Raw genomic sequence first — 14,746 nt, 5'->3', positions numbered from 1 at the left:
CAGGCAAGAATACTGGACTGGGTTGCCATTTCCTACTCCAGGGGATCTTCCTGACCCAGGGATCGAACCCTTACCTCTTGAGTCTCCTGTATTGGCAGGTGGATTCTTTACCACTGTGTTACCTGGGAAGCTCAAAACAGTTGGATAGGGTGAGCCTTGTTTGTAGTTTTTAGGACCTTCTTTGTCATGCTAGGGTGCTGCTCACTCAACCCATATGAAGATCATCTGAATATTGAGCAGAAGAACACTTGTTGGACTTTAATTAGGGCCACTGGGATTCAAGAACTCCCTACAGTTAGATGTGTTTGTCAAAATATGATAAAATACAAATGATGTTATATTCAATAACAATTGCAAATAATATTTATCCAATATAGAAAACCACCCCTCAAAACAGGATTTATTGCACTGTAAGACATTTGAAGAAAGCTGAGCACCGAAGAATTGATGCTTTTGAACTGTGGTGTTGGAGAAGACTCTTGAGAGTCCCTTGGACTGCAAGGAGATCCAACCAGTCCATTCTAAAGAAGATCAGTCCTGGGTGTTCTTTGGAAGGAATGATGCTAAAGCTGAAACTCCAGAACTTTGGCCACCTCATGTGAAGAGTTGACTCATTGGAAAAGACTCTGATGCTGGGAGGGATTGGGGGCAGGAGGAAAAGGGGACGACAGAGGATGAGATGGCTGGATGGCATCACAGACTCGATGGACGTGAGTTTGAGTGAACTCTGGGAGTTGGTGATGGACAGGGAGGCCTGGTGTGCTGCAATTCATGGGGTCGCAAAGAGTCAGACACGACTGAGCAACTGAACTGAAGGTATTTATTTACAGTAGAAATTTTTATCAAGCATTTGTCATACACTCATTACATAAACAAAACATTTCTCATGTTATTGTTTATATAAACTCTGTTATCTTACTAGTTCCCTCTTTAATGAGTTCAACAAATTTTCATTATATATTTGAATGGATTATGTCTTTTTTCTATAATCATTTGAAAAATTACATAATTCACACAAACTTAAGACTAGTTTGTATGGATATATTTGATTGCACTAGGAGAAAATCAAGTTTGGTATACAGACCTGATTTGGTTCTTTGGAAAGACACTGCATGCATGTGTGCTCCAACTCTTTGTGACCCTATGGACTGAAGCCCGCCATTCTCCTCTGTCCATGGGATTCTTCAGGCAAGAATGCTGGAGTGGGGTGCCAGGCCCTCCTCCAGGGGATCTTTCAGATTCAAGGATTGAACCCGCATCTCATTATGTCTCCTGCACTGCAGGTGGGTTCTTTACCACTAGCGCCTCCTGGGAAGCCCTTTTGAAGGACACTGATTGCTTTTTAGTGGAAGCTTGTTAAGATATAATTTATGTACAGTAAAGTCACCCTTGTATGGTGTGCAAATCTATGAATTTTCACAAATACATTTGGTCATAGTTCATCACTATGAGATGTAGGACATTTTCCTCACCCCAATAGTCCCAACTTAGCCCTTTCTGTAGGCAATGGCAACTTTTTTAACATTCTAGATTATTTTAATAGGACTTCAGATATGAGAATCACTGACCTAGATGATTTACCCTAATCTGAAGATCTCATATAGGCATGGGGTTCAAAAGTAAAGGAAAACTGTCCATACTAAATTCTGATTCAAAGCAGGTGCTTGGGAGGAAGTAGCTTTACAATAAGGTAATAATTCCATGTGCTGGTGAAGCAAGCAGGGGCCTGGAGTGGAGGAGAATCTTTGAGGTGGATGATATGATTTGGAGTTAGGTTTGTGATTGTCCATACCAAGAGGCAATTCCTCTAATTTAAAAGGAGATATAGCCCTGAAATAAGAGGAAGAACACTGTTACATTAACAGTGTTGCATTTATTTTATTAAAGACTTGCTATGTTGTCCTGATATTTTTTCCTCAGTTTCCCTACTGTCTGGTACAAATGATGATCCCAGGCCCAGAAACTCTGATGTTCATAGGGAATTTTTGAAAAATAGATAAATAAATAACATAGGCAGGTTATTAGCTGTCTGTGTTTTCCTCCCCAAATCAAAAATTTCTTGATGGATTAGATTACATCTCATCTTTGTTTATCTAAAGTTTATTAGTGTTGGTATATTGATTTAGCTAATTATCTAATTAATTCTCTTGTCTATTCACTCATAAAATTATTTTATGAACTGATAACTTGCCAGGAAGTGTTTTAGGCCTGGAGATAGGACATGGAAAGATGCCAGACAAGTCTCTTCCTCACAAAGCTACATTCTAATAAGAGAAATAGCCACTAAATAAATAAACAAATAAAGTAATAAAAATCCAGATAACAAAAGCCAAGAAGAAAATAAAGGTAAGTGGATAGAGAATATACAGAGATGAGTATAGGAAGAAGCTGTTTTGGATAGAGTTGTCATGAGAAGACTTTCTGAAGAGCTTGCATTTGAACAGAGATTTAAAGGAGAGGGTGCCAGCCATATGAACATCTAGGGAAAGTGGACTAGCAAATGCAAAGAGGGAACAGCAAGGGAAATATCCTTGAAATGAGAATGACCTTGGCGTGTTCAGGAATTAGCAAAAAGATTCATGAAGTTGGATCACAGTGATAGAGGCAGAGAGTAGTATGAAATGAGGTCATAGAGGTATGTAGGGCTGGGTTGTGTAGAGTTTTGTAGATCTTGGTAAGAAGTTAGGGATATAACTAAAAATATATGAAAAGCCATTGGAAATTATTACACAACGAAGCAATCCATCTGATTTATGTTTTTAAAAGACTACTCTGGCTATTGGATGGTAAGTGGATAATTTCAAGAAGAGAATTAAATATTATTATGCTCCATTATGAGCATATAAGTCTTGGTTAGGTAAGGTAAATTGAGTGTTTCAAGACACAGAATGGAAAAACATCCCATTCAACTATATCCTTTGGATGTCATTATGATCTAAAAGGACTCAATTAATCTCTTTGAAGAGAAAATCTCCTTTGAGAGACAATTCCTGTTGGATGATGTTCTATGTTATTGGCAAGAGTTTATTAAACACCTTTCCTTCACATCATCTCAGACATGGTAATACAGGAGGACTCAGGTACTGCATCTTAATTGCTGTCATCGTAAACAGTTGCATCTGGTTGCTGGAGAGACAGACACATGAGTCTGTATTCCATACCTATGGTAGCTGGAACATCATTTTCTATTATGTTCTATTTTGTTCTGACAGACAAATGATTAATTAGCACAATCAGCATCTCTCCTTGAAAAGGGCCATGGATCAGCGTGTTCCTCTCCATCATGTAATTGAATCAGGGCCCACACACCTGTTTCCACTTCCTTTAAACAAACACCTGCCCAATAACCAACACAAAGCAATATTAAATCTCAACCTGCCTTGTGTATAAGTACATCTTTCAACTTGACCTAATCAATGCTGAAAGCTAGGAAAACATAGGTCTCAGAGAAGACCGCTTCCTGGCCCTCACGTGTAATCAGAGCATCTGCGGCTCTGTCCCCACTCATGACTATGTCGCAGAATGATTCAGAGTGACTCTGCAGTCAGACCAGTCAAGGATCATACCGGATTTTCCACTTGTGTGACACTGAGGGATTCACTTAACCCCTGTTAAGTCTCTATTTCCTCATCTTCAAAATGGGGATAGTGATGTTTATCATAAATGTTTGTTGTTTTTCCATATGTAAATCATGTACATAAAAAGCTTAGCACACTATTTTGCACATGGTAAGCAAATGTTAGCATTTTTTACTATAATAATATAAAAAACAATTAGGTTGAAAAATTTCAGTTCTGGATAACATGGGGGTAAATGCATGTACCCTCTCCCACTGATTACAACTAAAATCCTGGACAGAATACACAAATCAACTATCTGAGGACTCTGAAAAGTATATAATGACAAGTTAACTAAGGAGGAGAACAAAAGCCTCAAAGAGTAACAGTTAAGAAGATGACTTCCTGCTTCTTCTCTCCTCCCGTATTTCCAGGCATAGATTCTAGGACCCCCTGAATCTTGAGACTCTATGAGTGTTAACAGAAAAAGCTGCACGAAAAGTCCTCTTTCATGGGACAGAGGGCTGGGAATGGGGACCCTGGGGAAGAAAGATCTTTTACTTCTCTTAGCTCCACTTCAGTAATAAAGTGGCATTCCTATGACAGTGGAAATTGCAGCAGCGGTGGAAGCGGCATCATGGGTAGCAGCTACAGCAGCAGGGGTTCTGCAAGCTCCTTTCTCTTGTTACTTTGCCCTGAGGTAGACTCAGTTTCAGGCTTTCCAGGTGGCTCAGTGGTAATGTAGGAGATGCTCATTCCAGCCCTGGGTTGGGAAGATTCCTTGGAGGAGGAAATGTCAGCCCACTCAGTATGCCTGCCTGGGAAATCCCGTGGACAGAGACTGGCGGGATATAGTCCATGGGGTCACAAAGAGTTGGATATGACTTAGCAACTGAGCACACGCACAAATCCAGTTTCAGTAAGTTCATTACAGTACAGGAATGCTAAAACCATGGTTTTCTAGGCAGAGCCATGCAAAGGAGTCAATAGGAGTCAGAGAATGTGGGGGGATTTACAAAGAGGAGGTAACTGGAGAAAGGAATCCTTTAAATCTGAGTATAAAGTATTGGGCTCATCATGAGTCATGCACATGTAGAACTTGATCATAAGCAACATAGAAAAGACTTTGAGACTGAACTACAGTGTAGACCACCATCCAGTCCTGGACTGAATCCTGGGTGATGCATGTACAGGTAGGCCAGATAGTACAGAACAACTACGAAAACTAAATTGACAATAGAGCCACAACCCGAGGGTAGGTCAGGATTGTAGTCTGAGCCTAACTAGGTTAACAGCCTACTAAAGAAAACACAAAACAAAGAAATTAACACTCCTCAGAAAATTTCAACAGATCCCACAGTCAGTCTCAAAACATAATAAATTATCCAGGATACAATCCAAAGTCACTCAACATACAAAGAACCAGGAAGATGTAAATAACCTGCAAGGGAAGAAGTAATCAACAAATGCAAACTCTAAAATGACCTAGATGTAGGAATTGTCCAATATTTAAAACCACATCTCATAATGATTATTCATGCATTAAGGGTGAACATTCTCAAAATGAATGAAAAGATAGATATTTTCAGCAGAGAAATAGAAGATGTGCCAAAGAACCAAGTGGAAACTTTTGAATTGATAGATACAATAACAGAACTAGAATGTCCACTAGAGACCTCAAAACCAGAATGGAGGTGAGAAAAAAAAAGGGCCAATAAGCTTGAAGGTCAGTCAATAAAAATTATCCAATCTGGAAAACACAGAAGAAAAAAAAGTTTGATAAAAAATGAACAGACTCTCAAAGACCTGTGGGACAATATCATAAGTTCTTATACATTATGATTATAGTCCTGGAAGAAGAGGAGAAAAAATTTGTGCAGAAACATATTTGAAGAAATAATGGCTGAAAATTTTCCAAATTTGGTAAAGGACATTTATTTGCAGATATACGAAATTCAGCAAACTTCAAATAGAATAAACTCAAAGAAAACATGCTCTTACTCATCATAATCAAAGGGTAAAACCAAAACAAAGCAAGAAATCTTGAAAAGGCCATAGAAAAACAATACATTAAAAAAAGAAGCAGTGACTCAAATGATGGCAGATTTTCTCATCAGAAACCATGCAGGCAAAAAACAAAAACAATAACAGCAACAGAACACCAGTGGAATGACATTTTTTTAAATGTTGAAAGAAAAATACTGTCAAAGCATATTTTCATGACCAGTGGAAACAGCACTCAGGAATTTAGTTCTGAGACTAGTCTGGTATTTCAAATTTTTTTTTTCACCAAACATTCCTACTATGTTTAAGATACAGTGCTCAGTACAAGTGATTTCAGGAAGATCAAGACTCAGCTCTCCCATCAAGAAACTTACTCTGAAGTCCAAGGTAAAGTGGAAATGTGAGCAATTAAATGTCACGTTAACATTGGAATTAAGGATGAAGTCCATAGAAGGGACTCTGTGACACAAAGGAGGAGGTAATCATCTCTATTCAAGTAAAAAGAAAGAACCAGGCATACTGTTGAGAGGAGGTTATGTTTGACTTGAATATTCAAAGGTATATCCCAAAGGGTAGAGAAATCTGTGCAGTCGACTACAACAGGTAAAAACATGAATACAGTGTGCAATGGTTTGTTGGTATATTTGGGTAACTTTTAATTTTTTAGTTATAGAGTATATATACCTCTAAACACTTATTTTTTACTCTGATCAAATTTCCAACTTCCAGTTCACACAGAACATTGATTGATGGATCTAATTCTTCCTCTACATAGAGCTATCTGATAATACTGGGGAATTAATGCTCGAGGGGCAGTTTTCAACCAATGACTGATGAGAGTTGAGGAATAAATACCCCAGCTTCCATATCCCTTGAACAGGATAACTCTGAAGCACTGAGGTCCCAGATTTCACTAGTGAAATTAAGTTCTGTTTGCCCACTCTTTGTGAACTTGCTTGACAATGCATACATTATTGATTTTCATTCACTGCCTCTCCTACTTCCCCACTTGCCTTAGTAATGTTTTTAGGGATGACTTCTCAAGCAAACTATTTGAATTTGTATCCTTGTTTCAGGACCTAATTCTGAGAAAACTCAAACTAAAATGGCTTCATAGATTAGGTTTCCAAGGAAGCAGTCTCTGAAATGGAGATTTAGAATTTATTAAGAGTACTCTTGTAATTGGGTTTCCTGGTAGCACTAGTGGTAAACAACCCGCCTGCCAATGCAGGAGATGTAAGAGACGCAGGTTTGATCCCCAGGTTGGGAAGATCTCTGGAGGAGGGCAGGGCAACCCACTCCAGTATTTTTGCCTGGAGAATCCCATGGACAGAGAAGCCAGCAGGCTATGGTCCATAGAGTTGCAAAGAGTTGGACACAACTGAAGGGACTTAGACACTCTTGTAATTAACATCTGTGAGATAAGAAAGCAGGATTGGACAAAGGAAGGATTTTGGCTATAGTTACAACAAAAGTCTCAAGCAACTCCAAGGTGAGCTTGGAAGCCAGAATGATTCTTGAGAGTTGTCCTAAGTTGAGGTGAGGGGTCTTGGCTTACATTCCTTCATATCAACCAGTCATTAGATGCAGGTTGCCCTGAGAAAGGGAACATGACTTTGAGCAGCATAGTTCTTTTTAGGAGCATGTTAGAAAAAGGTTCTATTTCCTTGAAGGGACCATTGGTAGAAACATGTTAAAGTCAATTCTGGTGAGGGCTTGGGAAGAAAAGAGGAGAGCTGGAGAGAAAGCTTCTGTTGTCTTAGAGAATACACACACACACACACACATATCTGAAGAAGGCAATGGCAACCCACTCCAGTGCTCTTGCCTGGAAAATCCCACGGACAGGGGAGCCTGGTGAGCTGCAGTCTATGGGGTCGCAGAGTCAGACACGGCTGAGTGACTTCACTTCACTCACTTCATACTTTATCACTGGAGAAGGAAATGGCAACCCACTTCAGTATTCTTGCCTGAAGAATCTCATGGACAGAGGAGCCTGGAGGGCCATGGTCCACGGGGTCACAGAGAGTCGGACACGACTGAAATGACTGAGCACACATATACATATATATACATATATATATATATCATCATCATGAGCAGACTGCTGGTAGAAGTATGAACATTAAAACAATTCTGGTGGGGTCTCAGGCCTCAGACAGGAATGAGGAGTATGCTATTGGAAACTGGAGAAAATTTGACCCTCGTTATAAAATGGCAAAGAACTTGGCTAAATTGAGTTCTTGTGTTTAGTGCAAAGTAGAGCATCTGAGCAATGAAATTGGATATTTAGCTGAGGTTTCTAAGCCAAGTGTTGAAGGTACATCCTGCTTTCTCCTTACTGCTTGTAATAAAACACAAGAGGAAGGAGATAAATTGACAGGACTGTTAAGCAAAAAGGAATCAGACGTAAAGATTCGGGAAAGTCTCAGTCTATCCATATTGCAAAAACGAGAAAGCTTGCTTTGAAGAAAACGTGTACTTCAAAACTCTTCCAGCCTCTACTCACCACCCAGTTCCAATGTCACTCCCACATTTTATTTGTTATAGCAGCACCCCACTTCCTGGCACCAAAATCTGTACTAGTCTGCTTGGGCTGCCATAACAAAATACTGGGTGGCTTAAACAACAGGCATTTCATTTATTTTTTTCTGAGTTCTGAAGACTAGAAGTCCAAGCTCCCAGTGTTGGTTTCTGGTGAGGACTCTCTTCCTGACTTGTAAGTGGCTTCCTTTTTCTCTGCGTTTTCACATGCATGGCCTTTTCCATGAGCACACGGATTGGGTCCCACCCTTATGGGACCACTACATTTAACCTTAATTACCTCCTTAACACCTCCATCTCCAAATACAGTCACTTTGGGGGTTAGGGCTCTAAGATAATGAATTCTAGGGGACGCAATTCAGTCTATAATGTGTGTCCTTATAAAGAGAGTGTTACATGATGTAGTGGCCTATAAGTGAAGTGAACTCGCTCAGTCATGTTCCGACTCTTTGCAACCCGGTGGACTGTAGCCGGCCAGGCTCCTCTGTCCATGGGATTCTCCAGGCAAGAATACTGGAATGGGTTGCCATTTCCTTCTCCAGGGGATCTTCCCAACCCAGGGATCGAACCCTGGTCTCCCGCATGGCAGGCAGATGCTTTATCCTTTGAGCCACCAGGGAATTCCTGCAGTGGCCTATGACTTTATATAAATACATGTATAAGTAAGTCTCACCTTGAGCATAAATGAAGAGAAACCCCTAAACCTTGTTTACAAAGCAAACCAGTTCTCCTTAATTTATTTCAATAAGAATTTATAAAGAAGTGACTATGAGCAAGATACTGTTATCAGGTGTGAAAGATACAAGAGTGAGTAAGATTGGGTTAGAAGTTCTTGCTGTAATTTTAAATGACTTGAATGTTTTACAAAAGGATGCATAAAATATTCTTGAAAGCTACAGTTTTTTCAGAAAGCAGACCACTCAACCACAAGAAAGGAAAACCATTACCTTTCTAAATTTCAAAGAGCATGCTTATTTTAATTAAGAGTTTTCAGAAGGCAAATGTATGATGCATCACTCTACAGTCATTCAGATTAAACAGATAGTAAAGAGTTAAGAAAATATAAGAGCATACACATAAAGTGACCAAGTGTCAGACAAATATCCTACTCTACCACTTGGAGCCTCCACTATGGATGGAAGAAGCGGTAAAGGGATTGCCAGAGGCTGAGACTGTAAAGAATAGATAAATGAAAAACTGGGCAAGAATGAGAGTTGAACAGGGCAGGGAACTTTCCTCTGTAATGCATCATGGTTATGTACTCATTAAAGCAAAGGGAAGTTCATGAGATTTAACAGTTTTCAACAGTTCAAAAAACTGTGTCAATAGATAATACAAAAAAGTAAATTTTATTTTATTTATAAAAAATGCAACAGAGAAATATATTTGACAAATGCCCACCCGGTCTCCATAGAAGAATATAGACCGTCCAAAGTAGAAACATTTAACTTTTTTTCTATGAGTAAAGACTTATTATGCCTATTATATTTATTGTTAGAAATTATATAATTTTAAATACCCTGAAATATTTGCTTTAAAAAAGAAAAATAGAGATGTCCTGTGGCTCTGGTACATTGTCATTAGCAAATAAGCAATTATTGAATGGTAATGGGAATGATAATGAAGAAACTGTGGGTGCATTTAGGAAGTATTTCTTTTCTTTCATTCTCCTGGTGAATGAATAGAGAAGGACTGGCTTGAGGGCTAGAGGGTTACCAGCACAGGACAGCACTGAGCTCTTAAAGTACTCAAAAGGGAAAAGTCTTCAAATTGATTCTAATGATTAGAAATCATTCTTGATGTGCAAGTTTCTTTCTTTACAAAATTCTGTTGACTTAGAAAGGGAGCATCTCATACTAAACTATTGGTTTATTAACGTTGGAAAATTAGACTAGTAGAGCCTGAGTTTTGGGTTAGAGAAAGATGCCACCAATATTTTGGCTTCTGTTCACCTTCTCTCATTTGCAAGAAAGACAATTTGACATCATTTCAAATAACCTATGATCTTTGCAAATTGTGACTGTTTTTTGCTGTTTGCATTCAAATCTGAAATTAGATATGCAACACATCAATTTACAACAAAACATTTCAAACTTCTCTCCTCCCACACAGAAAACTTTTACCCTTTAATCTCTGTACAAATGTCCTATTTTATGATCTGTATTATACATCAGAAATCATTTCTCAACAAACAAATAGGTAGACTAGGTTTTCAAGTCATTAGGAAGTCTTCTGATTTTATTTTTTCCATTTTAGGAAAATTATTTTTGAAGATAAGGTAACTCCTGGCCCTGCAGACAAAAATGCACATATAAAAGAATATCTGTTAAGCAAAATCTAATGGAATTTTGTAAGCATGCTTTTCTGTGGACTGAAAGGAAGATTTCCTTATACAAATCTACATAGCATATGAATGTGCTGAGGTTCAGAGCAACCTTCAATGTTTTATTTTTTGTCTTCATTGGAAAACCTGGGTCTTCACTCATGCAGAACAAAACAAAGAAAAATACGTGATCTGGTTTTCCAATTATTGTTTCTAACTCAGTTTTCTCTATTCAAATCTTTGGCTTCGAATATTGAAATGGAATCTAGATGGAAGAAAATTAATACAGGAAAGGACCCCTGTCCTTCCATATAAAAGAAGTTAAATTGTTCCCTTGCCAATTTCTAAATTTGAAAATGAGCAGGCAGTGTGGTTTTTTTATTTTTTTCTTCTTTTTCATTGAAATGGAATCATTCCAACCCTGAGTTGTGTTTTATAATTAAAAGATTTTCTATGTTTTAACTTTGCACAAATATTTACTGCAATGATTTCTGATTTCAAATATGTGGCCTGGATTTCCCTGAATAAAGTTAACATGGATAGGTTTAACTTCATTAAAAAAGAGAATGAAGGATCTTGGAACTTGAAGACAGAACAATGATATTTCCCAGAAAATCATCCAGGGACTACAAAGGAACTCTTGGCATTATTCTTGGCAATGGGACAAGTCATAGTAAGCTAAGAGTTGCTAGGATGGTAGGTTCCCAAGGAGTCTTTGTGGAGGAAGTCATCACTTTGTAAGAAAGCAACTCAGAACCTATGTTTGACTACAAGAGTCATATGCCATTAACATAGTGCCGTGTTTTCAAACTTTTATACAGAATGAGATTGTTTTTTTAAAGGAAAATCTCTGCTAAAGCTAAATAAATATCACAGACAGAAGCAGGGCTACTTGGTTGATGTGGACACACCTGTAGGCTCCACACAAGCCCTATGGCTTGGTAGAGCCATAATGGTGAACCACTGGCAAAACAGGGAATCAGAGAGTCAACTCAATTCCTTACAGTTGTCAGAACTTAGACAATTCATGGTTTTTTTTTTGAGTATGTGTGTGCACATGTATGTGTGTGTGTAGTAATTCTTGCCTCTAGGTGATAAGATAGGTGGTAATGCATATAAAGTGCTTGGCCCGGTACCGTGCACGTAAGTAGATATTCAAAAATCTCTTCTACTCTTGTTCTCCTCCTCATCAGCATAGTAATCATACTGAGCTGTACTCTGCATGGACTCATATGGGAACAACATTGCAGGCTTGCTCTAAAGGACTAAATGTGCATTAACTCTAATAATGTACAGATGAAGGCACTGGGGGTAAGCAATTTATCCAACATTGATAGTGGAACTGGATTTAAGCTTCTCGATTTAAATTTAGAGCTTGAACCCTTAATCCCAGTGTGCAGGTGTTTCTGATTAGTAATACAGTGCAGGACTCGGTGTGTACGTGTATAGATCATTCTCACCGTATCTTAGCCTCCTCCTCATTCACATGGGGAATGCTTCCCTTAGCACTGAGAGGCTCCAAAGAGGGGAAGTCTGTCTTGTTACAGGTAAAAGACTTCTATTTTTATATGGCAACTTACAGGGTTGGTCCCTTTTATGCAATTTGATTGTATAAACTCACAACCATCAAATATCATTTCCACCTGTTTCATGTGGAAGCAACTCAGGTCAAAAAACACGTCTGAGCTTTGTCAATACTCCAAACTCCCAAATAGAACTTTTTTAGCTTCAATATAGATTCTCAGAAAAAGTATTTTTCTATGTCTAATGAGCAGTTTTGCTGTGGGCTGCTTTTGAGAATAAGAGATTGTCATATAAGCTCTTGGCATGGGATGCTGTGTATCACACAGAAATAAAAAGATTGATACTGAGTAAGACACGGAGACAGTTCTCCCAGATGAAACAATCTTGTGGAGAGTAGACAATGCTGGAGAGGAATTCTGGAGAGAGCTGGGGCCTGGGTCTCTAGAGTGAGTGTGTATATTGAGAAAGACGAAATATGGAGGGAGACAAAGAAGACAACTGAGGATGCAAGGGGGATGTCCACACTCTGAGGAAGTATAGTCAACAGAGGAAACTGCAGGGTGGCCAGAAGGGGAGAAGGGCTTCACTAAAGCCAAAGGGTTTTCAAAACACAAGGGGGATGAAGAATGGAAATGGACTATGAGTTAGGTTCTAGTAATAAATAGTTTCCAGTGAAATAACTTCCTAGTGTCCTTGCACTCGCCCATCTTATATAAATTATGAACTTCCCTCAAGGGGCTACTTTTCCATGAAGTTTTTTTCTGGCGATTCCATTCTTCATGCATTTCCCTCCTTGCAATGTCCGGCCGCATTAGAGACGGCCAGTGTACTCAATTGCTCTACACAGCTCCCTGCATTTCCCTGGGGTGGCGGGGGTGGGGGGCTCACCAGCCTCCCCAGCTGGATGGAAGACACGTGACAGCTTTGCTTCTCCCCTTTGAGGGTGACACCAGCTGCCTTCTAACTGGGAGCTCAATTCTAACTGGGAACTCTGCCCAGTGGTGAGTCTCCAATGGTGCCTTCTCCACAAGGCTGTTAGGGTGAACGGCAAATGTAAGTCAGATCATATGACAACCCTTCTTAAAACCCACCGTGGCCTTCCATCACACTTGGAAAAAACTCGGGCTCTCAGACGCCAGCCTACAGTCATCCTGAAGGCCACCTCTCAGACTTCCCCTCCCTCCACTCCCCTGTCACTCCTTCACTCCACAATGAAGGCAGTTTGTGTCACGGAGCCTTTAAACTTTCCATTCCTTCTGCTTTAAACGTTCTTTCCCCAGGATTTCACATTCAGGTCTCGCCCATACAGTTTCCCCTGATCCAGGCCGACTGCTCTGGTGTACAAGGCACATTACTCATCTCACATCATCTTCTACAATTTCGCCACAGAGTCTTCACCATGGCGCAGACCTGACACTATCTTATTTACTTGTTTGTTGGTGTGGTTGCTGCTTCTCACTTCTCTTCCAATTCTTTGTGAGTAGAAATTGTTTCTTGTTCACAGCTCTGTCTCCAGCACAAGAGGGGGTCCTGACACCTGGTGGGAGCCTCCTCAGTAAGTCTGGCTTGCTGACTGACTCAAGGCTTTAGGACAGGCTGGTACCTCTGAGACCTGGATCTTCTTTCCTCTTTCCATTCTCACTCGTTCAAGCAAACCCTCCTGATATGCGGAGGTTAACTCAGACTCCCTGGTACACTCTCTTTCATGAAACCCTGTTACTATATTTCCTTCAAAGCACGTTCACAGTTTCAAATTCATACCTATGTATATGTTTACATTCTGTCTTCCCCAGCATACTCAGCAGGGCAAAGACAGGACACCACATGCCCCTTGAGGTATATCTATATCTATATATCTTGGCTACTGCACTCTATGCCAGGCACACAGTAGGTGCTCACTTATCCTATATCAAATGAATATTAACATATTCCTCCCAGGTTTAACCATAGAGTAGAATATTCAAAAAACAGCAGCCGATGAAGGGTTGATAGGTATTTCTCCTTAGGGAAAATTTAGATATGCTTGCTCTGGCTAGCATGTGCTTTTACATTTTGTAGGAAGGTCATCAAACCTGCTCTGACCTAAAGGAAGACATCTGTATCCTCTTCTCCAACAGGACAATTTGATGGAGGGCCTGGATCTAATTCTGCCCACGATGGAGGAGACATCCCAGTACTGCTTCCCAAGATGGGTGGAGTAAAGGCAGTTAAATGGGTCCCTGAGCAGGGAGGCTGCTGGCCATCACCAGGAGGAAGGGCAGCCCCAGGATGCATGGCAGAGTGGATCTTAGCACCTGGAGTCCGGCCACTCTTTTCTCCTGTCCAGTTATATTGATGTAGATTTGTGTCGTTTTCAGGTGGTTCCCCTGTGAGAAGCTCAAGCTGCTAAAAAGAAAACAAGAACAAAATGTGTGGACCACTTCCCATATTTACATGAAGTAGCTAACTCAGGCTGGTGGGAAACGCGTTGACGTTTGGTGAATTCTCTAGGGTGGGTTCGGCGTGATGGCAACAGATTTCGGCAATGACTTAGCCCACATGAGGTCAAAAGCGGTTTCCTATTCTCATTTGGGAAATGGGCCACTGATACTTATATATTGCTTACAGGGCAGAGGAAAAGATTGGCATGGAGGTTAGCTGACCTGAGTTCTGGTCCGGAATCACCACCAGCCAGCTGTGTGGCCCTGAGCAAGGCAACGTGCTTCTCTGGGCTTCAATTTCTTTGTACTTAAAATCAAGGTGTTGGCATCTAATCTTAGAATCTGGAATGGCTGTACAATCAGGTTTATCATCT

At 40.0% G+C, this 14,746-nt stretch overlaps 1 protein-coding gene across 2 annotated transcripts in view; it reads right to left on the bottom strand.

Moving 5' to 3' along the window:
* Nucleotides 1–561: 561 nt before the first annotated feature.
* The window catches only part of ITPRID1 (ITPR interacting domain containing 1), a 136,654-nt gene continuing 122,469 nt past the window's right edge, over nt 562–14,746 (bottom strand). Inside the window, exon 15 of one of the 2 annotated variants that reach the window (XM_070369501.1) lies at nt 562–14,334. In XM_070369501.1, the coding sequence (XP_070225602.1) occupies nt 14,035–14,334 (300 nt within the window). In that variant the 3' untranslated portion in view covers nt 562–14,034. Of the gene's footprint in view, nt 14,338–14,746 lie in introns of both variants that reach the window. The other variant, XM_005889132.2, reaches the window with a different exon arrangement.

This window comes from Bos mutus, chromosome 4 (genome assembly GCF_027580195.1).
Source record: "Bos mutus isolate GX-2022 chromosome 4, NWIPB_WYAK_1.1, whole genome shotgun sequence".
NCBI classification, from domain to species: domain Eukaryota; kingdom Metazoa; phylum Chordata; class Mammalia; order Artiodactyla; family Bovidae; genus Bos; species Bos mutus.
The sequence above is the reverse complement of the archived record's forward strand: the minus strand, read 5'-3'. Positions and strand labels throughout refer to the sequence as shown.